Source organism: Hoplias malabaricus, chromosome 4 (assembly GCF_029633855.1).
Source record: "Hoplias malabaricus isolate fHopMal1 chromosome 4, fHopMal1.hap1, whole genome shotgun sequence".
NCBI classification, from domain to species: Eukaryota; Metazoa; Chordata; class Actinopteri; order Characiformes; family Erythrinidae; genus Hoplias; species Hoplias malabaricus.
Window position 1 is genome coordinate 54,087,306 of NC_089803.1, and position 27,043 is coordinate 54,114,348.

Consider the following 27,043-nt stretch of genomic DNA (forward strand, 5'->3'; position numbering starts at 1 on the left):
ACAGGTTAAACGGGACACGAGGAGCAAATCAGGGCAAACGGGACAGACAGACTAAAGAACGAAACGACAAAGGAAATACAGCGACAACGTGAAAACTAACAACGGAGAGACTAACGAACACGACAGACTTGACTGGATACACGGAACAATAGAACAATGACCAACAAACAGGAAGTGTAGGAAGGGGACTTAAATACAAGACACTGACGAGACGCACCTGAGACAGATAACGAGAAGGACGGGTTAACAGATGACAGACGAGGAGGCGGGACAAAGGCGGAGACAAGAACATAAACAAAACAGAGCCATGTGCAAATAAAGCACATGGCGGGGACAACAGACTGACAGGACGAAGGCGTGACATGTATCCTAAAATTTATTTTGTCACTCCATGTACATACATCAAGAAGGACATTCGACAGTATTAGGACAATTATTTAAACTTCTTAAAATACCCTTCATTTATAATACTTATTTCTTACATTGAAATAGCTGAACAATGACCGTCATTTACAAAATCAAGGCAAGGTCATCATGAGTTTCAGACCTATGAGCTGCATGTTTGCATTGTATACTTGGAGTAACAGTACAGGTAAAGTTCAGCTTAAGAAAATCATGATCTTTGTTGTGTGATTGTCTGATCTGAGCACATGAAGACACATGAAGAGGTCTTGGACAATTAGGCCATAGGGAGCTCATGATAGGCTGCATAGCGTCCAGTCACATAATGGTAAATCTAAAAAAAAAAACAAAAAAAAAACACATTTTTCGATCAGAGTTTAACAACAACAACAACAAACTGTTCCTTCCTGTGAGTAATCTTTATTAAATAATGCTACTGTCCAAAAAAATAAACATGTACACACATGTAACTCTATACGGAAAAACAAAAAATTCTTATATATTGGCCATTTTTGGATTTCTATTTGTCCATCTGTTGTGAAATGTTTACAATAGGTAAAAAGCAGCTGATGTGTTCAAATAATGTAGTTCTCTTTGCAATAACTCAACTTGACTGTCACTTTTTCCCCATATTAAACAGTACTCCAAAATCAAGTTTTTCTTTTACATTCAAAGTAGTAAATGTAACATATAAAATCCAGTTCCTTACTGTGTTGTTAATGCGCCTAAGCGCTGAGAGAAAACGCATTAAAAGCTCAGCTCTGCTGAGCACTGAAAGCCTGCGTCTAAACCAAATACCTCACTGCGCAGATGAGCCCAGGAGCACTGGAGCCATTCAGACACAGCACAGCTCCTCTGCTTCTATTCTAAGCTGTAATGGCCACTTATTATCAGCCTTGCTATACATAGGTCGTAATGGAGTGGTATGCATTGGTACTAGAGCTGTGTGTGATGGTATTGGAATGGTCTGTGGTAGAATTGTAGTGGTGTGCAGTGGTATTGCGGTTTTGCGCCAAGGTTGTGCAGTGGTACTGGAAAAGTATGCAGTGGTCCCGAATTGATGTGATGTAAAGCGGCATGTGGTTGTAATACAGCAGTGTGTGGTGGTAATGGAGTAGTGTGCAACATGAAGTTGTGTATGGTGATGTTGGGATGGTGTACAGTGTAATATGTGATGGTTCTGGAGCTGAGTTGTACACTTGTCTAGTGTGCGGTGGTACTGGAACAGATTATGGTGATGCTGGAGCAGTTTATTATGATGTAGGAAGTAGTTCAGTGTACAGGAAAGGTTTGCAGTGTATTAGAACACTGTGCAGTGTTAACGGAGCACTCTGCTGTAGTATTGAAACATTGGGATGCAGTAGGACAAATGTGCTGTGTTACAGGACAAGTGTGGTGGTACTACACCAGGCAGTTGTGTAGGAACAGGGCTCCTACAGCACTTCAGAGTGTGCAGAGGTGTAGGAGCAGTATGAATGGCGTAGGAGCAGTGTGAAGAGGTGTAGCAGCCGTAAGAAGTGGTGTAGGTTGTGTAGCAGCAATTTGAAATGGTGTATGTGGTTGTGTAATAGCAGTATGAAGTGGTGTAGATTGTGTAGAAGCAGTGTGAAGTGATGTAGGAGCAGTGAATTGTGGTGTATGAGCAGTGTATTGTGTAGAAGTAGTGTGAAATGCTGTACGAGCAGTATGTGGTTGTGTAGGAACCGTTTAAAGTGATGCAGGAGCAGTATGAAGAGGTGTAGCAGTAGTAAGAAGTGGTGTAGGTTGTGTAACAGCAGTGTGAAGTGGTTTAGGAGCAGTATGTGGTTGTGTAATAGCAGTGTATTGTGGTGTAGAAGTAGTGTGAAATGCTGTATAAGCAGTACATGGTTGTGTAGGAACAGTGTGAAGTGATGTAGGAGCAGTGTGAAATGGTGTCGGAGCAGTATGTGGTTGTGTAGCAGCAGTATGAAATGGTGTACAAGCAGTATGTGGTTGTGTAGCAGCAGTATGAAATGGTGTACAAGCAGTATGTGGTTGTTTACGAGCAGTGTGAAGTATAATGATGCAGTGTACCATGGAAGTGGAGCAGCACTCACCTGCCGTTCAATGTCTGCGAGCAGGCTGCTGGCTCCCAGACGAAATAGTTGAGGACTCAGCCAGTCATTTCCCAGTTCTTCTTTTATCAAAGCCAGCCACACCACAGACTCCTGAGCTGTACGAATCCCCCCAGCTGGCTTAAAACCGACCTGCAAAACACACACAAGTTAACTTTATTCAATAGTCATTTTTAACATTGTTGTTTTGTAGACGAGATAGTAACATTTTACCATTTTTTTCCTTTATATTTCAAGTTGCTAATAAAAACTTAAATATTGTTATAAAATTCACATTCTGAATAACTTCATATAAATTCTCAATATTGTAATTTTCTCAATTATACAATCATCTAGAGCCCATTCTCAACACACTGAAATTACTTTATGCAAATACATTTTTACAGCAGCTTACAAATTATTTGAAACCTAATAAGAATAAAACCCACATATTTCTTCATTCAGGCTACAGAACAGTTACATGGATGTTACATAAAAAAAATACTGTATCTAAGGTTATTCATAGCCATTTAAACTGTTGCAAACTTGACAAAAAGCATCTATAATATTCTAAGTGATCCTGGTAATTTCTAAGGATAAATACATTTAAAAACAGTGATTCAGTAATTCTATAGTCAATAGCAGGTTATGGCTAAAACCAAAGAGTTTAGCGAGGGCTGCTTCTTGTGCATTCTGAACTCCTAATATCAAAGATCCAATGGCAATAACGCAAAGCATAATTAAAAATGTATGAGGAGGTTCACACAAAAAAACCCTTTACTCTTAAAAAAAAAGGTAGGGACCACTACTGTAAAGTGAGTTTTACTGGTGTAAAAGTATGCAATAACATGTTATCTCAGCTTGTACCTACCTTTATTTGGTAGTCTAAAAACTAAAATAATTGAAAACATGTTGTATGGCTTTTCTCAGATATTAACCCATCAAAATGGACTGTTCAACTACATTAATTGCAGCACACATCATCCGAATATGTTCTTATCTGTTAACTTAATGTTACTTTACTCTGTCCTTGGATAACAAAAATGTACATTCATTGCTTTGTCAAAGTATCTCTAAAGGTTTTTGTAGTGTAGCTTTGCAGAAGCAAAGAGCTATAGCTTGTTTCCACCAGTAGTTAGGTGTGTTATAACAGCAGAAATGAACTATTACAAATAAGAAAACTGCATTTAGATTTGTGATTCATTGCAAATTAACTGTTCACTGTGATGTATTTGATAATGACATCTATATTCTGACTTTAGCAACCCCCTGCTGTTCTGTGTGGAGTTACACTGAAAAGGATGAGTTAGAGATTTCTGAAGCCTGCATTGTTTGTGGTGTAAATGTTTTATAGAAGAGTTGAAAGTGCTGGTTTAAGAAGCTCAGGAGCTTTCTCAGTTTCTACCTTGTGGCCTGTTCTCAAGTAGTAGTCGCGAATTGCCCGCACCATCACTATGGCAACAGGATAGGTGGCATTGACAGACTCCTTGCCGGTGGAAGTTTTGATGAAGTCGGATCCTGGTTGTCAATAAAGAGACAGGAGTGATGTAAAAAATATTTAAATAGTGAATCCTTAGTTATGTGTTAGTTTATAACCACTCCCATTGAAAAGTGCATAATCACTTATTATTTGAATACTTATGTATAACTTTAACTTTAAAAACAAAGACGACAAAAATAACAATCACATTGCCAAATATTATAAACCAGACCTCAGAATGACAAGATAATGACAAGCAATTATCTATGGACATAAATGTCTTACAAAAGGCCTTTACCTCAATATGTGAGTACTTCCTCAAATTATTTTATAGACAGAAGTTTATGGACATTTGCTCATCTAATATTTGATCTGATAACAAAAGTATCAACAGGGAGTTTGTAAACATTCAAGTCATGAGAACATGATTTCAGTGAGTTCAGTGGCTGTTTCAAACACGTTACAGTTTGTTAATTTTACAGCAAAAAGCTGCTCATATTTCTTTTTTGCTTTTCTCTAAGTTTTAAACTTTAATAATAATAAAAAAAATAATAATCATCATCATATTTGGGCTTTGGGCAACCGTGGTCAAAATTTTGGGTTAAGTGCTCATCTTCAGAGAATAGTTTTTTATTGGACAAAGAAAAGTCTGCACATAGATGGGTTTTCTTTTTTTTCCAAATAAATATAAGCCACACAGCTAACATTATTTTATCATATTTAACTTCGTTTCCTGTAGCTTTTTCCGTGTATTCTCATTTAGAAAATCATTCATTCGTTCATTGTCTGTAACTGCTTATCCAGGTCAGGGTCGAGGTGGGTCCAGAGCCCATTCGGAATCGCCGGGCGCAAGAAAGGAACACACCCTGGAGGGGGCGCCAGTCCTTAACAGGGTGACACGTACACTCACACACAAACACATACGGACACTTTTGAGTCGTCAATCCACCTAACCAATGTGTGTTTTTGGACCGTAAGCGGAAACCGGAGCACCCAGAGGAAACCCACACAGACACAGGGAGAACACACCGAACTCCTCACAGACAGTCACCCGGAGGAAACCCACACAGACACAGGGAGAACACGCCGAACTCCTCACAGACAGTCACCCGGAGGAAACCCACACAGACACAGGGAGAACACGCCGAACTCCTCACAGACAGTCACCCGGAGGAAACCCACACAGACACAGGGAGAACACGCCGAACTCCTCACAGACAGTCACCCGGAGGAAACCCACACAGACACAGGGAGAACACGCCGAACTCCTCACAGACAGCTTAGAAAATCGACAAAATGATATTTGACCAGTGGCTGTCCAAACTTTTCCACACTATTGAACATGTAGGATCAGTTTGTGTTTAATGGTAACTGGGTGAGACAGATCCAGAAACAACGATTCTATTCCAAGACACCCGGTGAGTCTGAGTGCAGAAATCAAATGAGTTACAGAAATAGAAGATCCTCATCTGAAGATGCACATTTTTAGCACACACTTCCAGTGGGGCGTTTTTTCGCAGGGCCGTCGGGTGTCTGTACCCGGACAGGGCATTAGTCCTGAGAGCACACCAGGCCAGACAAGAACATATGCTCCCGTCGGCGCAGTGCAGAGGGGTGTGAGCGCCTTCATCAATAAGAACGCTCATTTTTCCCCTTCCTCTCTTTCGCAGCCTATTATGGTTTATCAGCGTTCTGATAAAAATAGAAGATAAAATGACATTTTTAATGGATGAACCACAAACTGTGGACCGCTTTCAAATTCCTTGGACCACCCCTCCCTCCCTCAGAGCATCCATCCCCCCACCCTCCTGCCCTGCCTTATGTCTAATGACTGTTCATTACTGAAACAGGACAAGATGAACATTTTCCAGTTCATTAAAGATATGTTCTATGTGTTTTTCCAATTTTTTTTTTCCTTTTTCACCCCCTCCCGTTTCTTCCCCCATTTCCTCTCACTCTAACTCTTCCTCTCTCCACTCTTTCCTTCTCTCGCTTCCCCCTCTCCTTCAAACTGGCATAATCCTTGAGATTCGTTCTGGGGAGTCTTAATTACACCATAATGGATAACGGTTATTAAACGCGGCCGACAGTAATGAAGCTCTATTCATTTGCGGTGGTGCAGGGGTACACTGCCGGCGAGCGAGGGGAGTAAAATAGCCTCGGCGTCGCAGATTAATAGGTGAAATTATCATTCAATTTCAGAAACCTCATACGCAATTCATAGGAACAAGGGGAGATTAAGGAGTGAGCGTAGCGACAAAAGCAATGCATTTTAATAATGATCCCTATCGGCGCCGCTGACAATTGGCTACAGTAATCGGCTTAACATGCGATGGCTATTTAAGCACACAGTTACTGGCTCACTGCATGAATGCTGGCCATTATGGCTGGCCATCTGCTTAAAAGAAGCAACAGTTGAACAACAGCACCATGCAGTGGGCAGTGTAACTCATTGCTCAGACAATTAGAGATGCTCACTAAATATAATGTATTTTGACAATGGCGTACAATATTTATTAGAGCTGAAAGATCCCTTTAAAAATGGATCCTTTTCATATTACAATCACAATTTACAGGAGTGCAGTTTTCAAATCTCAAGAATAACACACATCCATTTGCTATGATCACAATCACCTATATTTAAAGCTGGTTTACACTTTAGCAAAAATCCTATTAAAAGAGTCACTAGATAAGTATGGCATACTCCCAGACAAGCACACCTCTGAAATCACAACTACACGTAATGCAGATCTGTGGAGCTGTGTATCAAGTAAATACGTGTTGGCTTTCTGATAGTTTTGGTAGCTGGTCAAAAGACCCCAAATAAAAAAAATCAAACATGAAGAAAAACGAAATCATGCCGTTGGAGGATCAGTTGTCAGAAGAGATGCACACAGCCTTATAACCTGTCCTCAGACTATTGCAAGAAATATGAAGTTAGCATTAAAGGAACTCTAGGTACGAGTTTTACCTTAAAAATACAGCTTAAAAATCATTGTGATGCTTAACTCGCCTGTTAAAGTATGTTGGCTAGCACCTATTTGAACGCACTTTTACAGATACGCAAATGAAGAAGCATGAACCAGGCTTTAAAGTCAGCAGGTATGAATAAGGCACTATGAAGAATATATGGATCTTTACATTTACCTGCCATCATGGACACCAGACTAGCCTTGTAGACATTAGTAAATGTCCCCAGCTCTCCTACTGCCAGGATGGTCTTCATGTGGGCTTCTCCACATGCCTCTCGAAACTGACGAACCTCATCGTACAAGGCTGAGTGGAAGAGAACAAAAAAGTCCAGTTTGATGCATTTTTCAGCTTAGATTCACTCCAGTAGTGATTCTCTTGACAAAGGATACAAATAAATTAAATTATGCCTAAAATTTGGGAAATTTCATCTTTTGTCTATTCTTTATTTGAACAGCTCCCCACGGATTGTTCTACACATGCTCTAATTATTACCCAGCTGTTTGTGAAAGAAAGTCTATGACTCTGAACAATGTTGAGGTGAAGGTTAGGCTCACAGTAAAGATAGGGTTTAACGCAAGGGTACTCAAACATGAATTTTAGAGGTCTATTTACCAAACTTCCACAGAAAATGGTTCCAATATGTTGAATGAGTGAGCAAAATGAAAGCATAATTTTCAGTCCATTCACCTTAAATGACTGTGGAGCGATTCTGAAGGTGTAACTTTGTTATTTGAACCTACCTTTGTGATTTTACTTTTGAATAGCACAAGTTGACAAACCAACTGCCTGCTGAGTGATATCACCACTGTCAATTTAACAGTTTACAACCTCTGACTGGATGGCAAGATAGAAAAAGAAATATTTAAAAATTTTTTATGGGATTGAGATATTTTTTATTTCTTGTGTCGCATATAAATGTCTGCACACTGATTACCACTGGATTTGTAGTTAGCATTTAAAGGCTAAGCACTAGCTCCATGAAAGTGTCAAACAAATAAATACAGTGGAATTTGAGTTCCTAACTTGTGTTTATTGATAGTCAGAAAACATGTTATTTCTTACTAATTCAAGGAATAAGGTTTAAAAGACCCCCCCCCACAACGGTGTTGGGAAACTCTAATAGGCGTCTTGCCTGTGACGTAGATGGTGGACAACAACTCTAGAAGTTGCATTTAATTTAATGCAAAATGAGCAAAAGGTGTGTTGTTTTTGGCTGCAATCATTCAATGTACAGTGGGACATCGGTGCACAAATGGCCCAAAGATCCCAAAATATCCAGAAAATGGACTAAATTTGTCAACTTTAAACGGGCACTTTGGAAAGGACCATCTGCTCACTCCGTTATCTGTAGCTCATTTCACTGGCGCTTTTCCAACAATATGGGCATGTAAGGAAACCAACGAAAGGTGTTCAAGAGCCTCTGTAACATGGAGGTAAACAGGGTAAGGACACTCACTTCGCCTGTTTTAGTTGGTGTTAGTTAACGTTAGCTTGACTTGCTAAACTCGGTGGCTCAGATTATACTCGGCTACGTAGCTACGGAGGTTTATAGTGTCGGATGAATTCGAGTTTGACTTCGATCACATTTACAAGAATAACGGTACCTCTACATTTGAGTTTAGCTTATTGCTAGGCTATTGTCATGAATAATGTTGGTTATTTAGCTAGATACTGTCATAACAGTGTTTTACCTCGGTGTTGTTCAGCTGTTGTCCACCAGTGACGTCACAGTCGCGTTCAAGAATTTCCGTAGCGAGCTCGGGTTTTTCCGTCAATTTAATAAAATTGTCAGTTTTAAAGCAAATTAAGCTGCTATTTTCATTTTAATTCATACTTATATATGTCAGTAACTACAATAATGTGAAATGTAGTATTATGTGTCTGTGCGCCTTGACAGTTATTATAGTTACAAACTAAAACGATGATAAATAAAATTGTTTTATTAATAAACTTATTTTTATATTTTTTACTTTTTTTTCAATGATTTGCATATAAAATATCCTTTGTGAAATCAAAGCTACATATAGAAAAAGAGCAAAAGATACCCCCCATGTCAGACCATCTCATAGCTTTAAGATGAATGCAAGTTATATACAAGACAAATGTACAGATAATCTGCAGAGGACAAGACAAATAATATAGCAATGTTTAATTATGAAACAGAAGTACACACCTGTCCACTGTCCAGTAAGGGCCAGTGTCCGATTAATAACAATGTCAATTTCCATGGCCCCATCCGCTACAGCCATGTGGACCTCCTCAAGACGCGTCTTCAGTGGAGTCTGACCAGCAGGGAATCCAGTAGCAACTGAAGCCAGATATAGAAAGTGTATCAGGACTGTTATATACCTGGGTAAAAATCTACGAAAGACACTTTATTGAGATATTTTCACTGATAAACACTGTGTGTTAAGATCTCACCTGAGGCTACAGGTAAACTAGAGTTGGCTGCTTTCAAAGATTTCACTGCATCAGCAACTCGAGATGGATAGACACATACTGCAGCATTTGTGATGCCTTTAAACAGGAACATAAAATGTAAGGTATATGCTGCATGAATTCTTTATTGTGTTGATACAATACACAATGCTGTTGAGATATTTAATTATACAGATATTATGGCAGTATGAGACATGTAATTCAAACAATGAACTTTGTCTCCCTCTTGTGGACAACAATATACAGTTGCACAGAAAATATCACTCATTGGTGTCCTACCTGAAATTTGCCACATGGTCACTTTAAATTAGAATAGCTTTTATAAACTTTTAAAATGTGATATATCCAACAGTCTGCCACTAGATGTCATGCTACAGCACCTACATCTTAAACCATAACAAATGCCTTGTATTCAGCCGTGCTTTTCCTTTCGTATTCACTCTGTACTCTACACCTCCCTCCTGCTGCTGCTCTTGGTCAGAGGTGGGTTTTTTCAGCAGAGGAATATTTGGACATTCTCTTTCACCTTTATGTTTTGTACTGAACTCTACCAACTTGCATTTTAAGTTTGTGGCCACTCTCGTCTGTTGGGGCAGGCAAAACAAAACAGTTGGGGAAAAAACGTCCACAAGATGGGACTAACATGCACTCATGACCAGCCTGACTATGAAAACAGAGGGTGTTTGATTGCATTCTCTGCTCATGACACTTCTACTCCACTTCTTGTTGTTTGCTGCTTTAATAATATTTAAAATGTCAGATCAATCACCTTTAACTAATTTGGACTACATCCCTCGCTACTTCGCGGTTCATCTTTCGCAGAATGCCTGCCTGTGTGTGTATATTTAATACAAGCCAGCCATTTTTACACACCTTATTCTTTGTGCTACCATGTGATTACCAAATGCAGATCCACTGTTGAACTGTCTGGTTTTTTTTAAGGTTGCTGTGATTTACTTACCTTTACCGTGCATGTCCATGCTCTTCAGCAGGTCGTGCCGGACGGGCTGAATGGCCTTCATGCAGAGCCGGTGGACGTTAGATGGTGTATCGTCACCAGAGAGGGTGGTGAGGTCAATGCATGTCACGGCCTTCAAGAGCCAGGCTGCCTTTAACGTGGATTGTTACAATTTATGAGCATTTTGAGACAAAAATAACTGATTAAACATAACCACTGCTTAGTATTAACATTAGCCTTTAACTTACCTGCCACTGCTTTTTAGCCACCTTGCATCCCTGAACTTGCTGTGCTCTTTTCAATACAGCCTGGGTGTTCACTCTGACCTTTGACACCCACTCCAGGTCTGTTGAAGAGGAAAACATTCATTGGCTTAACAGGACTGTATCGGGCTGCATAACATACACCGTAAATAAACAGAGGTATGTGACCATCTCATCATTCACCATTTGTTGTTAATTAAAATTCTTAGGAATAGTTGGTCTTTCATTTCTGCAGTAGAGAGCTTCTACTTTTCTGAGAAGGTTTTAGACTAAATATTGAAACCTTTCTGTGAGGATTTTATGATAGTCAGCCATTAGTTGTGGTTCCCAGGGATTGTGGCTGGATAACATTAATTACAGACAAGAAATTATGTACCGTAAAAAATACTGTGTGAAGGTTTAAGGAAGCTTTTTAACATTCATTCATGATCTGTAACCCTTATCCAATTCAGGGTCACGGTGGGTCCAGAGCCTACCTGGAATCACTGGGCGCAAGGCGGGAATACACCCTGGAGGGGGCGCCAGTCCTTCACAGGGCAACACAGACACACACACACACTTACTCACTCACTCACACCTACGGACACTTTTGAGTCGCCAATCCACCTGCATCGTGTGTTTTTGGACCATGGGAGGAAACCGGAGCACCCGGAGGAAACCCACGCAGACACAGGAAGAACACACCAACTCCTCACAGACAGTCACCCGGAGCGGGAATCGAACCCACAACCTCCAGGTCCCTGGAGCTGTGTGACTGCAACAGCTTTTTAACTGACAGTCTTAATTTTCTTAAAAAGTAAATACTGTGTTAATACAGATTATGAATTTGTAACTGCATTAAAACCACTACTCAGTGAAGCCAAGTATTAACCCTTTAATGAAGGCTTGGTTCAGGGTTGCAGTGGGTCCAGAACCCACGCTGAATCAATGGGCTTAATGCAGGAACACAGTTTGGACAGGGTGCCAGTCCATCCCAGACATCACACACTCACAGCTACACTGTAAGAAATACTGCTATATAAATAAATATAAAGCGTAAGTCTCGTAAAAATGCTGCAGTGATTATGAACGGTAATGAGAAGCTCGTGCTGTGCTGAGTGGCACGTGCCGAACGTGTGTACCTCATTGACAGTGATACTGTAAGAAGAGCTTAGCGACTACTGTGGGAGAATATACAGCTCTTACCTAGATCCACACCTGGATTTCTGACACCCATTATGATTTTCCGATAACAATTTGACGTGTCTGATCAGTGTGTCCGAGACACCGTACCATTTCCTGTTGGACACTCGTCACTCATGCCGCTCGGTCTCCAACCAATCACAAGACAGCATTGCAGTTGCGTAGTACGTCACGTGTTTCGAGAATAGCCTAATAACGGGCAATTTCTTTTTTTTATAATTTGAGATGAAAACTATGTATAATAGATAAAAGCTGCCTCTTTCAAAACCAAATGATCTCATAAGCTCTAACATTAATTAGTGCATTCTGTAATTGTAGAACTATAAATCAAATCAAACTTTATTTGTCAGTTATACACGGTACAACTTGCAGTGACCGCTTTGACGGCTGTCCACACACGTTAACAAAAATAGTAGTTAAGGAAATAGAAGATAGAATAAAATATATAGACATTAAATAATACCAAACTAAAAAGAATTAAAACTAAAACTGTCCAACTATAAAAATGTATAAAAAGTATATTAAAAAAGTGAGCCGCTCTTATGGCGTAGAGATGACGATTAAAATGCAACTTAATGCAGTGCAAAAAATGCGGTAAGAGCAGTATAACGCTATAACATTTATAAGTAGAGCTGGTAAACACAATGGGTGTAAAAACCAGGTTACAATGTATTGGCTGAGTAGTGTATGTACTACACGTTAAAAATATGCATATTGAAAATCCTTAACCAGAAAACTGATGTTTTTTATTTGTAAAACACAATGAAACAATATTTTTTATTCAATAAAATTTAAGTGACAACATTATGAAGATCCAGTAGCGATGCTGTGTACATCGCTAAATAAAAAGTTAATACTAGGCTCTGTAAAGAGTGGATTGTCTGAAGAAGTTGTGGCCAAATTTGGTAAATAATTAATTCGCAGTTTTTAAAAAATAACCTCATTGTTCGTTAATGTGTACATTTAGACAGAACTAGTCTACCGTATATACATATTGACATTACAAGGGTCTGTGTGGGAGTACAGTATAGATGTTTAATGCCAGTATGCCATCGGTTACGCAAAATGCTTAAATGTATATAAGCATAATAAGATAAAACAGATCAGAAATGTCAGTAAGAATCAAATATTACACGATTCGTAAAGGAAAGCTGGGCAAACATCAATAGTTCCAATATTTGCTCAACAGCAATATCCTGGGTGCAAAGAAAAGTAGAAAGTCCAGTGTTGTAAAAACTGGTAGAAACAATTGTCATACATTACTTGATCTTAGAATCAAATGAAGTGAATGAAATTGAGAATTTTCTTTGGAAGAAACAGGGCATATGTCTAAGGTAAGCATGATACATTCAGTAAAGGAAAGATCACTTGTATTGATAGACTGAAACACTGAGCATATCTCAGTTCTGAGGCCAGTCTTAATGCTGGGAAGGTTTGTGGAGCTGAGGATCCTGAGGTGGTGGGTCTGTTGGGAAAAGATTTCTGCCATGAGGTTTGGGAGCATCCAGACAGAGCGAGTCCAACCGAGTACAGCCCAGCGGTGATTCCATTGCTTCAGTCTGCAACAACACCTTAAAGGTTAATGTGGCAAAAGCAGTACTAGAAGTAGACCTCAATATCATGTTTTACTGAGCACAAAAAAGTAGGACAAAAAAAATAATTAATATGAAATTATTTTCAGTTAGCACTGTAGATACAACTATAGATACAAGGATGGCTGATATCTGTTCTTGTAATATAGCTTTTAAAAGAGCAATCATTAATTTCCTCCAATGATTCCAAGCAGTGATTGGTCTGCGTAGCTCCAGGTTGAGTCGAACCAGTATTATGCTTCAAGTTATTAACAGCCATTATTCACATCACTATAACATCTAGTGGCCTGACTGTATCAAGAGATACTACACTAAATATTCTGGGAACTTGTTTTTCCTCTAATTTTCCTCTCATTTCACTTGCACTTATAAAAATGTAAAATAATAAAAATGTTAATAATTACTCCGGGTAATTTTTTTATTTATATAGCACTTTTTGCATAGCATTCTAAAGTACTAACAGTACACAGCACAGCACAAATTGAGCACGATAAAAACACGAGTTAAAATAAATAATTAAAGCAACACTGAAGTAAATGTTTAAAAAAAGAGAAAGCTGTACTTCCCATGATAAGACACGGGTTAAAAGTTGGCTGATGCTCTCTGTGCAGTTGGTTTCGAAAACAATTCAGTGGCTGAGTTATATATCTGAGTTGAATATATTTAAGAATATTTAAAGATAAATATAGAGAAACCTGGCAATATTCAGTATTAAAATTAACTATTGTTTACATAATAATAACAATAAAAATGGTAATTGTATAGTAAGACATTTTCAACTGATAAATAAAGCTGATTAAGGCAAAACCTAAACTAATGAAGAACACATGGTGTCACTGAAGCAAAGAACTTTACAGTGACCCTTGCGCAGCATATCGTTGTGTCTGTTCCTGAAAGCCTTGGCAGCTTAGAAGACTGCATTGATGACGGATCCTACAGAGGAGTCCTCAAAGTACTGTCTTACTGACAACCAGTCATTCTGAAACTTCATTGATAAATACCACCAAGGATATACCCTACCCAACAGATATTAACTTTAGCTGTGAATGCATTAAGCATCCTTACCTTTAGCTGTTTGTTTGGTGTAGCACATTTGTCATCGCTGTTCTGACGCTTATACAGACCTGGATGACCTGAAAGAGACCCGTTCTTTCCACCAAAGTCCGGAGAAGCACTGCCGGGACTCTGGGACACAAAGGCCTGAAAGTTACCTCGCCTCGGAGTTCCAAACTGAAACTGGCTGGGCTGCGTCTGCATATCATCGCGTTCTTCCCGTAACTTGCTGACCATATCTGTTACAAGGCCAGCTAGTCGCGTATTACGATTGATAACACGCCTTTGAATAGCATTTTGTAACCCATTCTGCTTGGCAATGACATAAACACGCTGCTGACCCCTTGTGACTGCAGTGTAGACATGTTTCCAGTTTTGAAACTTTCCATCTCCAACAACATAGACTATTGTCTTTGTCTCTGAGCCCTGAAAAGAAATGGCTCAAATTAGTGATTTATTGTTGGTGGTGTGGGATTGCAATATGCATGTTGGTCCTATCATTGATAAATATATATATATCCTATGTAGTATGTAGGACATGTACTTGGAAGGTGTGGATGGTTCGTGCCCAGGCATGACGCAATTTGCACTCCCTCTGCAGCTCCCTATATTCAGCGGTTATTACCACATTGCCAGATTCGTCAATGAGCTGCAGTTCCCGCTTCTTACTGCCTCTCTTACCAACTTCTACTGTCGTCCGATCCTGCCATGAACAAAACACAATTTCTAACTCAAGTCAGTGAGTCACATTCACATTTATGACATTTGTCAGACTCTATTTTCTAGTGCTACTTAAAATTTTAATCAGTGGTTGGCAAATGTAGCACTAGGAACAGTTCCCCAAAGTCTTCTCGGTGTAGTGTGGTTGGATAGATAGCATATGTCGGGAATCAAACCCAGCTGTCACATTCAGAGCATCGATATTACTCACTACGCTACAACAACAGAAGTTTCAAACATGTTAATTGATTCTACAATGCTAATCATATACAGTTTATTATAGAAATACAAATAATGAACCAAATAAAAGGCACTGAAGCAAAGTTTAATGGCACTATATATGAAAGAAAAACTTTGTTTTCCCTACCTCTTTAATAAAGAAAATTTCTCCATTACACAGTCGGTTCTTTGGCAGCTTCTTTTGTGTGCCATCAATATTGTCCTCCGTATGACTGGCATTGCACAACTCTTTTTTGTCTTGGTCACACACATAGCCATTCTTTGTGCAACAAACTTTATCTCCAATTTGAAAGTTAAGTTTTTTGTTATGAGTTCTGAGAGGGCAAAGTCTGCAATTAGGCAAAGTTTCACTCTTTGGACAATAAAAATAGAGTATGGCCAAAAATTAACTTACTTTGTTGTGTGGCGTGAGTAATGCTGACAGCAAAGTTCATTGATCAAGGCACAATCCCTTCTGTTGAAAAAAATGAACATGGGGTTTTATGTCTGAGCATAAAACACTGTATATTTTACTAATGCACTGAAATACATATTGATAAATTTTGTGCGTTTTATCTGTAATAAGTAGTAAATAACCCATATGACAAAGCACTTCCATGATATTATAGGCACAGATGCAAACCAATTCTAGACTTAAAATGAACTGTTCTTTTAGAATCATGACTGATTTTATCCTATGAGTAGAAAAACATTCATAAATTTGTACTAATTTCTCAGCAGTATTTCTTTTTTTTTTTTTTACCTCATGAAGGCAATAAATTGTGAAGCTCGATCGTCTTTTAACCCAGGGGCACAGCCTTCCAGCAACATTTTGATGGACCACTGGAGATCTACAATGGTAATGAATAATTTGAATAGCACAGTGGTAGCGCAAATTATTTATTACATGTACTTACTAGTTGTGAACCATCAGTTTTGGCATGATTGACATGTAAATATTAGGATACATTACAGTTAAATTGACACTTATGATAAAAGTATCAGCATATCTGGACGAGAAAAATGTGATCACAATCAATAAAAACATTATATTATATTTTTTTATAGCTACACAAATGTAGGCAAAAATGCGATGACATAAATTATAGAAAGACTTAGTCTTTTTTTAATTTTCTGAAGGTTTTATATTCATGATTATACAACATTCAGGTTTTGTGTAAATAACAGAAATGGTTTTTCTCTAAACAATTTTGGCAGAAAGTTTTAATGTTTGAGTGTCCACATATCAATAAACCTATACAATGTGTGGGTTTTGGCATAATTCCAAGAATTTTTTAAGATGTTCTTCCAAAAAAAGTTAGTTTTTATACAGCTCTCTATTTAATATGTAAGCTAACTGCATCCATTCAAGCACATTTTTTTATTTGTTTTTATTAAACCATCTTTGGAAACTTGCTGTCCCCCAAAAAATTGTGCTTTTGTCTTTTAAAATGTTTCTTATTTTATACATACCATCATCTCGTTCCTCTGTTGGAAGAAGGATGAGAATGAACTTTTTTTCAGGAGGTGGCATTGTGAATGGTTCACTTAAGTTAACAACCGCATCAAATTCTAGAGGATGAAACTTTTTCTTATCCATTTCTGCGATTCTGAGACAACAAAAAAGTTACTCTATGATTTGGACAATGAAGATAATATGCTTGGGCTGATGAAGAACATTATTGAACATCACAATCATTTCAATCAGTGACAATATTAAATAAATTATTGTGTACCGCTGTTGCATGATGTGTTTATTTTTCCTAAAGCTGAAAAAGTTTGTGTACCCCTGACAAAAACGAAATAACTGTTCACCTCCAGCTGACATCCCCAGATCAAGTCCCCAAAATTTAAGTAGGGGGTTTCTTTCCTGCCATGGAACATGTAGGGCATCTTTGCCCAAAACATTGGAGGGAATATAGGACGTAAAATCGGATATATATAAATGGATGCTCATATTTTATAAAATGCTGGAATACACAATTAAATACAAACATTAATTAATTAATTGAAGAGAAGGCATTTATATGAAATAACTCCTAATGTCCTTTGGGATGGCTGTAGATAAACGAATGAGCTAGATTTTACATTCAGCAGGAGTACTGAATTCTGCACTGCTTCTGCATAGAAATTGGTAGAATGCAGCATGATGATTAACACACAAGCCTCCTGTTTGAGGCATGTGCCACTGTGACCTTGTCTTGTGTGCAGATCATTTACGCTGCAATAAAATGCTCAATTGACAGAAAGAGATAAAAGCCCCGGTGAAGTACTTTGTGAGTTACTTCGTAAATTAATTATTAACACAATAATTGTTTATTGCGATAATTCTGGAGACAATAATCATTTGTTTATATTTACGTTATCGCCCAAGCCTGTACAATAACAATAACAAAGATCCCAATATATAAAATCCAGGTTAAGGCATGATAATGTAACATAAGTGAAATCTCTTGGACAGTCTAACAATATATAACTTGTTTCATTCATTCATTCATTCATTCATTATCTGTAACCGCTTATCCAATTCAGGGTCGCGGTGGGTCCAGAGCCTACCTGGAATCATTAGGCGCAAGGCTATATAACTTGCTTAATTAATTTAATGTTTGAATTTAAAAAGAATAAAAGAGTATAAAGCTTACAATCCAGCATTGTGGACAATGAGCTGGGATTCAGCACGGTGATTGTTTTGCATTTCAATGGCCCAGCTCACCCTGTAGAGACTATTGAAGAGGTCATTCAGAATGTTCCCTGGTTCAATGCTGGGCAACTGCCTTATATCTCCTTTAGGGGGAAAAAAATTGTTATTCCATGAGTGATCGAAGATAAATTTCCACATTGTGGACAATACATTTATTCTATTCTATAGTGCATTTTTTCTCCACATAAGATAATTAATACAGGTCTATATGTCACTACTGCACTAGAAGTGAATGACTGAAAAGACAGGGGGAAAAAAAAAGGAGTATCAAACATGCTCTCTCCTGATGGAAGTCAATGTTGTGCAAGCACCATGGCAAATTGGTACATTGACTGCAGAAGTATTTAAAGGCATAACATTTATTTTGATTATAAAAACACTCAGGTATGAGGCAAATAAGAGGTTGCTGAATAACAGTGATTGCAGATTCCCCGCAAATGGCCAACAAACATCTTGCAAGTTTAATATTTGGACTTTTCAATGATTTCGGTAGTATTGAGACTGGCATTGAGTGCTGTGACAAGCCAATGAGAACTGCTGAGCTGCTGAAATCTTGTATCCAACAATAGCTGGCAAGAATCCACATGCAAAACTTCAATAATTTGTATCCTCTGTTCCCAAATAATTAAAAAGGGTAATTCAAAGGGAAGGTGAAGTAACATAGTGGACAACATGCCTCTGTCAACTTTTCTGTGTGTTGTAGGCATCAATTTCTAGATTTATTTATATTTACAATAAATTAATAAACCAGTTGAACAGTGACTTTTTTATTTATCAAATAAGCAAAGTATTAAGAAAATAATTTGAATTGTGTGTTACAAAATCCTAACTTATCAAAAATGGGGTTTGTAGTATAAGACAATGTTATTACATAGACATTTCACATACATAGTTTTATCCTTACATGTGCATTCCCTGCTAGTCTTTGCACAAACAACTTTTATTTCGGAAAAACAAACACCTCACACTGCATCAATTCTGGCATATTTTCATGACAAAACATATTTTTTTAGACCCAGCCTGGATAACTATTGTGTTTGTCAGCACTATAGTGATCTGTCTAGGTTTAGCGCACAAGCTAATTTAGCGGTTAGAACTATTTTTAAAAAATGACATCTGAAAATATGCAAAGCATTAACTATTCAGGAAACATCACATTATTTTTATGGAAAGGGAATTATATTACAAATTTCTGAGTGTCCATTTTTCATTGTATGCTAAGGATAATAAAAATTTAAATTTACATATATACTGGAATAATTTTTACTTTTGTTCTGTAAAATATTCGACTGTTTTATATTAATATATATAATATAACATCTGGTGTATTAACGCTACAATATTTACATTTCCTTTTAAAATATATTTATTCATTTATATCATGATAATTATCCATATTAATCTAACAGGAAAAAAAGTATTATGATCACATATTTTATCCATATTGCCCAGGCCTACTGTGCAGATAGTGTAGCCTTACCCAGAAGGATGAATTTCTGAAGCTTTGCATGTTTGGTGAGTATTGTGAGGAGAGAGTGTAGGATCTGCACACACACCAGACTGCCTTCATCCACAACCAGCACACGTACATTGGCAAACATCCAGTTTGCTAGCTGCTCTTTCTTTACTTTCATAAAATTCAACAATACCTAAAAATAATATAAAAAGGAAAGAAATAATTTCAATGTAAGCACTTCGTCTTTGATAAGGCATGGTATTTATTTGACGAATTCAATTTAAGGCTTTTTAATATCAGGTTTAATGCAATTTAATACTGCCAGTGCCAGAGCAATGATGGAACAGCTACTGAGAACACTACCTAACCTTTGGACTATGGGAGGCATAGACTATGGGGGGCTTTGACCCACAACCCCAGGACCCTGGTACAACATGCTTCGCAGCTATGCCACCCTCATTCATGTTATGAAACACAAAATGTTCAAGGGTTGTATAAAATTACTCCTGCTTTTTAAATAGCAACTTGGGCTTTACCAACCTGATGCATGGTGTAAGCAGTGAAACTGGTTCTCTTGGTCAGCAGGGATGCAGTAGGAGCGGTGAGAAGAACCTCTATGGAAGATTTTTGGTTGTTCTCTTTAATCTCCTTACCCTCCTCTTGACTGCTCTTAGCCTCTAAGTGTTTATCCTGTTGCTTCATGGCAGCTTTAAAGACCAAACTCACCACAGTGGTTTTCCCACAGCCTCCTTTTCCACTGATTATTGTCACTGGGTTGGCGCACATCATCTCAGCTGCTCGCACCTGATATGGATCCAGTTCCATAGGGGTGGGGTCAGGTTCCAAGTCAACAGGATCATTCAAATTTGGAGAGGAACCAAATAAAGGCTCATGGCTTAAAGTTGTCTCATGCTCTTCTCCATTTTGTGCTAAGTTAGAAAACTCTTCATCTTCAGTCGAATCAGCTTTGGCTCTCTGTGCAGAGCTAAGCACCTCCCTCACGTCTAGGTGGATTTTCCAGGGTTCCCCTGTTGCAACTTTCTCCAGGCACTCCATAATTTCTGTCTCATAATTGTAAAGGTTCCTCAGGGAAATCTTTTGTTTCTCAACCTTCAGCACACCTTCTTGCCGAAGGAACCCCACTGCACTCCATATTCTAATTTCGTTCATGTTAGACATTGTCTCCTGCAGATACTGACGCATGATGTAGGTATGCCCATTCTTCATGCAATATGACTTAAGGTAATCATATACAAGCAGGGCATCCTGCTGCAGAGGAGGAATATCCGAAAACAACCCACTGTCTTTAAATGCTCCCAATTTAGCCTCACACCTGACCAAGTTAAACTCCTTCCACATGACCTGTACAGAATAATGTTATAAAAAATTACACACACACACACTTCAAATGAAATGTATGCACAACCTCACATAACTTAGATGCTTTGTTGATTTTCTATAAAGGATGTACAGTTAAATGTAAATTTAACGATCAAAACCACTTTATATAAAATTCAGAGGATGTTTCCTCACCATGTGCTAGCTTTCCTGTTTGTGTTTACCAAGCCTTAGTGTCATTAAATAACTTAAAAAAAAAATATAGAAAATAATTTCTCTCTCTGCTCACGGCAGAGAACCAGCATCTGGAAGTGTTTTGACTTGACGGAGAGCCCTCCAAATTTTGAAAATCATGAAAAAAACATGAGGATATCGCTTTATTCCTGTCCAACAGATGGGTAATATTGACATATTATTGTTGGTTCAGATTATTTAATGTGGGACTGGCTCTAAATTCTGGAGACTGTTTCTTGCGTGAAAGTAAACACAGACCATACAAATAGTATGTCTTTACTCAAACATACCGTTACACCTTTAAAGATGCAGAGATTCTAAATGTGAACAAACCTGAGAGAACAGCAGGTCTCCAGATATATCAACTATGCCTTTATTCACACATAGAAAGCCAACAAAGCATTGTATTTGAGCACTTGTGCCTAAATTATTTTGAAGAAAGTATGCTCTAAAAAGCTTCTTTACATCTTATCATAAAACAAGTTGCTAAAGACTTTCTCACATAGTTGAAGCCTAATTTCCACACGTCTGTCTTGATTAGCTCCTCCAGTTCGGCTAATATGGATGTGCTCTCCTGTTGCTCTTGATGACTCTCATCATTTTCTGTGTCTTCTGGGGTCTCCTGGTTCTCCTTGTGTGTTCTGTTCTTTAAGAGCTCCAAAAATTGCCCTGGCAGCAATGTTGGCATGTACCTCATAAAATCAGGATACATTCTGGCAGCTCTCACATAAAAACCGGCATCTAATCAATGACACAAGACCATTAAGAATGAATATCATGTATGCACTGTGATACTAGAATCAAATTATATTTTACTGATATCTATGTGTGTGTTAATATTTGTCAGTTTTGGTTCTATTTAAACTAACCCTGGTTCGAGACTTCTTTTATTGTTGTATGTTACAGTAAGTGTGAACGCTCGCTTTCAAACTCTGGTGCCAACTAAACAAGCGGATTAAGACTGCCTAAGCAGGTAGGTGTTTTGGTCTGTTTCTAAACAAACTCTGGTGCCATTCGTTTCAAGTGTGACAACATACAAACCAAAAGCATCTAAATGAACCAAACACAAGACATGATGTCCCAAGATGTAACAACAATCGCGCCATGAGGAACAGAGTATGTATATGCAAAACAATGTACTGAGGGCACCCCTCTCTGTAGTGGACTTTCTCTGGCCCCTGGTCTCTGTTTTGACCCCTTTATCCATTTTATCACCTCTTGCTGTGTTCCCAGGTGGTAACACTACCTCTAGGTAAACGTTCCCCCAGTATGTGCATTAAGCCCAGCTGAAAACTCAGATGATTTACTTGCTTTGGTTCAATTTTAAATATATCAGTGTGAACTCAAACCAAACCAGGACTAAAACATAATGCATTATATTTTATTTTTGGTCCGGACCAACCCTTAAACTGATACAATAGATAACTAAAGTGTTTTCTAGAAGAGGTTTGCAAACAAACAATAAAACCCTAATTAAAAATATTTATTACAGTAACTAGTGTTATTCTCTGTGTGAATGTCTTTGTTTAGCTCTTTCCATATCTCTCCTTGTGGCCGTCCACTATTACTTTAGGTGTTATCTCCAATAATAAACTGACTCCATAAGAAAGTGGACTGGTGCTGCCGTAACCTTTTGATGCATTGAGGGACCAAAAAGCAGATTAGACTTGTTCTTCTGATGTTTCTCATCTTCACCTTCTCTGCTAACGTAAGAGTAGCTATGAACTCTTCAGCCAGCATGTTTTAAGTTAAAACAAAGTCTGACAACTTTGCCAACTGTCTAGCGTGGGGTGTGAATTTGATTATCTTTCAAACACATTGTCACTGAGTGCAAATGCATATTAGGTGGCAATTTTTAATCTTTTTGACACATAAAGCATTCGAATCTTTATAAATTAAATGTCAATAGATATCTACCTAATTGCAAATGTAAATGAAATCACTGAAGCTCCAGGGGCCTGGAGGTTGTGGGTTCGATTCCCGCTCCGGGTGACTGTCTGTGAGGAGTTGGTGTGTTCTCCCCGTGTCCGCGTGGGTTTCCTTCGGGTGCTCCGGTTTCCTCCCACAGTCCAAAAACACACGTTGGTAGGTGGATTGGCGACTCAGAAGTGTCTGTAGGTGTGAGTAAATGTGTGTCTGTGTTGTCCTGTGAAGGACTGGCGCCCCCTCCAGGGTGTATTCCTGCCTGGTATAGAAATGAACTTGGTGTATTCCATCTACATTTTTAGAAGGTGTCCTTTGTCACAGTCACAAAATGTAAATATTGTGATAAATATCAAGGTCGATCAATATAGAAAACTTATTGTGATAACATGTTTGACCATATCACCCAGCTCTACTCCCTCCACACTGTGTAGTGCATGCTGTTGGTCATAAGATAATGGTTTTTGCACCAATATAGTGTATTGTAAACCTACCTGATCTGGTGACTGAAGCTATGATTTGATCTGCAGCCACTTTATTCACATTGCTCTCTTTCCCAAAGTCATTCAGAGCATTTTTCACATTACCTGGTTCCACATGCCTGTTCTTTGACCATTCCGTGAACAGGGTGACAAAATTAGAGTCAGCCCCACAGGCATTTAATAACAAAGGCACAAGACAACGGTCATCTTCTGTTTGAACAGCCCGGAGGCTGTAGGAAGGGTAGCCTTTTATCACAAATTTTTGACCCTGTCGAGTGGCTTTACAAGAGATCTCCCACCACGGATCTCTGAGAGCAAAACGGCCTTCAACTCTGCACTTCCGCCCGGAGTTCATGAAGCCCACTGCAGAAAAATCAGTGAATAATTTATTAACATTACAAAACATTAGGAATGCTGGAATAGTATTTATAGTGTGTAAATCTGTACAAAACCTATAGAGATGCTCAAGGAAGACAAATATATCTTTGCAGTTTAAATGAATATCAAGTTTACCACATTCCCAACAGCGTGTCACATGACAATGACCTTATTGTCTACATTAGAGCAGTAAATTTTGCTGTGACAGAGTTCTCTAATTGCAGCTGAAAGTATGCAATGATGTTAAATTTCAGCTGTCAAATAATAATGAAGGGCGGGACGGTGGTACAGCAGGTAGGTGTCGCAGTCACACAGCTCCAGGGACCTGGAGGTTGTGGGTTTGATTCCCGCTCCGGGTGACTGTCTGTGTGGAGTTGGTGTGTTCTCTCTGTGTCTGCGTGGGTTTCCTCCGGGTGTTCAGGTTTCCTCCCACAGTCCAAAAACACGCGTTGGTAGGTGGATTGGCGACTCAAAAGTGTCCGTAGGTGTGAATGTGTGAGTGAATGTGTGTGTGTGTTTGTGTTGCCCTGTGAAGGACCGGTGCACCCTCCAGGGTGTATTCCCGCCTTGCGTCCAATGATTCCAGGTAGGCTCTGGACCCACCGCAACCCTGAATTGGATAAGGGTTACGGATAATGAATGAAAATAATAATGAGTAATAATAATAATAATAACACCAATAATCATAATAAAAAACAATTAACAAAAACAACAATAAAATTGAAGGGTGGATGAAAACACTAACATGAAAAATTAACACTGTTTAGTAATCTTCAGAATACAGTAAACACCTCACAAACCGTCACCCGGATCTGTGTTACAGCAACACTACATGTGTGTTCTAATGGAAGGACAGGGATAGTTGTATGGAGTAGGCCTATTTTTTGGCACACTGCCTACTGTTTCTAGGCACAATCCCTATGCAATTAATGTGTAATATACAAAGTTGAATACACCCAAAATCAAACACACATAACCGTTACCGTTATAATAACCGGACGTCGCCCCTTTTTACGTTAAATAAACGGACTGTTGGCTAGCGATACCTTCTGTCGATGAAGGGACTGAGGAAGGAAACATGGATCCTCCGGACGAGACCGAGTTCATCTCCTTCATGTCCAAAAACTCCGGCTGTTTCTCCTCTTCGTCTTCGTATTCAGTGTCTGACTCGCCCTCCGCGTCCCTCCCTCTGTCAACCTCTTTCTCCGGTAATATATATCCCACTAGAGTCACCAGGGTGGAACTTCTTGCCATGTTTTATCCGTTAGCAGTTCCTTATGTGTGCTTCTGTTGATCGATTTCCTTCTTCTTTTATCCCAGTTGAATTTACCGCGAAGATCACCTGATAGACTCGTCATAGAGAGAGACTCGTCATAGAGAGAGACTCGTCACAGAGAGAGACTCGTCTCTGCCTCCTAACGGCCGCACGGTATACTGCACTGTATAGTGAATAGGTCTCTCTCTCTCTCTCTCTCTCTCTCTCTCTCTCTCTCTCTCTCTCTCTCTCTCTCTCTCTCTCTCTGTCCGTCAGTTACACTTATTTTTCTTAACCTATACCTCTATTTTCTTTCTCTTCTACTATTTATTCCAAACAGTTGTCTGTCGGTCTCGCTCCCTCTCTCTCTGTCAAAATGCACAGACATTAAAAAATGTTTTCCCAACAGCCAGGTAATGTTCAAGTACCACATATCATTAAGCAAGGCAGCTTTATAGAGAGAGAACCTTTTGTACACAATGGCAGTTCAGAATGCTTTACAGAACAGTGCAGAAAAATTACACCAGAATGTAGAAGATAATACAAATAAATATATAAAAGACAAATAAAACAGTGCAATAAAAAAAAGACATTTAATAAAATATTAAAATGACCCAGGACACCACAAGCTGACCAGTCCCGAGTGATCTGAGGGGCCTATGGGGCTCCTATACTTCTAGCAGATTTTAAATATATATTTTTGTCCGAGGCAGTTTATTGATTTATATACAAGTAATACCACTTTTAAATCAATCATGTCTTTGATCAAGCCTGTGCAGTGATCTGAGAACAGGAGTGATATGTTCAGGTCTCTCTGAGAATTCTAGCTACCGGGCGCTATATAAATGTAACTAATTATTATGATTATTATTGTAGATATAATGGATAATGCTGTCAAAATTGCTCTTTTTTTACGTGAGGCTTAATTACTGCAATTTTTGCTTAAGAAAAGATCTCTGAAAGGAGAGACTGATTTACCATTTGCAGTATGTCCTCAGGCAACAGAAGATGTCCTTCATAAAGTGTGTAGACAATACGTCTAATATGCATGTGGATGGTTTTAGCTGCTGGACAGTTTCCTCTAGGGTTTTCTGATCAATAGCAGTGAATTCATGCAGGGTACACTTCTGATTTTGAGGACAGCTCTGCTGTCAAGAGCTGTATCGATGATAGTTTGCAGAATGTTTAGAATATTATTGCTGAAGAAAGCTGCATTTCTTAGCCTATCATTATTATTGTAAATAACAAGCAGGTGTTGTTAGAGCTTTTCTAACTTTCTGGTTGTACTTATTGAGTTTCTCTTTATAAATTTCAAAGTGAATAAGATGTTTAGTGTGCCTCCATATACACTCAGCCTTGCTGCACTCATTTTACAACCATGCTGTATCGCCATGGTGCTTTCTGCTTACCAGATACTATTTTAGTTTCCAGAGTTTTCAGATGTTTTTCCAAACATCAATAAAATTCTCAACTTTTGAGTTAAAGTTCACAAGAGCACTTTTGGGAAAATTATATATTTTCATAGCCTCAATAAAAATCAGTCTAAAGACTTTGGAAATACCACTGTTTCTGTTCAGTTAAACCTAATAGGAATTAATTATTAAAAAAATGTATTTATATTAATTGATCATCTTCCAGTCTTAAAACAGAAAACTTATCCCTCAACCATTGATTGATTTAAAAAAAAATTCCACATGATTTGCAGTGGATTCCAGTGTTGCCCTCTCTCAATAAACATACAGTTTACATGTTAATGCCAGCCGTAGGCATAACCAAATAAACTAGTATTTACATATCAATCATTAATGCTATTAGGTGTCAGTCCCTTTACAGTCATGAGAGCTGCCGTTTATATTCAATGTATTGAGAAGTGTTTGTCAGCTTTAACTTAAATGATGATTAGAGGCTGGGAACTTTACG

The 27,043-nt window shown here is 38.5% G+C and overlaps 2 protein-coding genes across 2 annotated transcripts; both read right to left on the reverse strand.

Moving 5' to 3' along the window:
• Positions 1-431: 431 nt before the first annotated feature.
• dera (deoxyribose-phosphate aldolase (putative)) lies at positions 432-11,930 on the reverse strand. The gene is made up of 9 exons (XM_066669515.1): positions 11,776-11,930; positions 10,576-10,673; positions 10,331-10,478; positions 9,352-9,447; positions 9,104-9,238; positions 7,105-7,233; positions 3,883-3,995; positions 2,481-2,630; positions 432-736 (listed from the first exon to the last, which is right to left on the reverse strand). The coding sequence occupies exons 1-9, from the start codon at positions 11,804-11,806 to the stop codon at positions 680-682; spliced, it is 957 nt and encodes a 318-aa protein (XP_066525612.1). The 5' UTR covers positions 11,807-11,930; the 3' UTR covers positions 432-679.
• A 650-nt stretch (positions 11,931-12,580) lies between these two features.
• helb (helicase (DNA) B) lies at positions 12,581-25,202 on the reverse strand. The gene is made up of 13 exons (XM_066668647.1): positions 24,915-25,202; positions 23,503-23,853; positions 21,588-21,826; positions 20,054-20,875; positions 19,538-19,706; positions 17,999-18,140; positions 16,830-16,966; positions 16,120-16,207; positions 15,772-15,831; positions 15,505-15,691; positions 14,962-15,120; positions 14,430-14,843; positions 12,581-13,331 (listed from the first exon to the last, which is right to left on the reverse strand). Exons 1-13 carry the CDS (start codon positions 25,120-25,122, stop codon positions 13,191-13,193), a joined length of 3,117 nt encoding a protein of 1,038 aa, XP_066524744.1. The 5' UTR covers positions 25,123-25,202; the 3' UTR covers positions 12,581-13,190.
• Between the last annotated feature and the right edge of the window lie 1,841 nt (positions 25,203-27,043).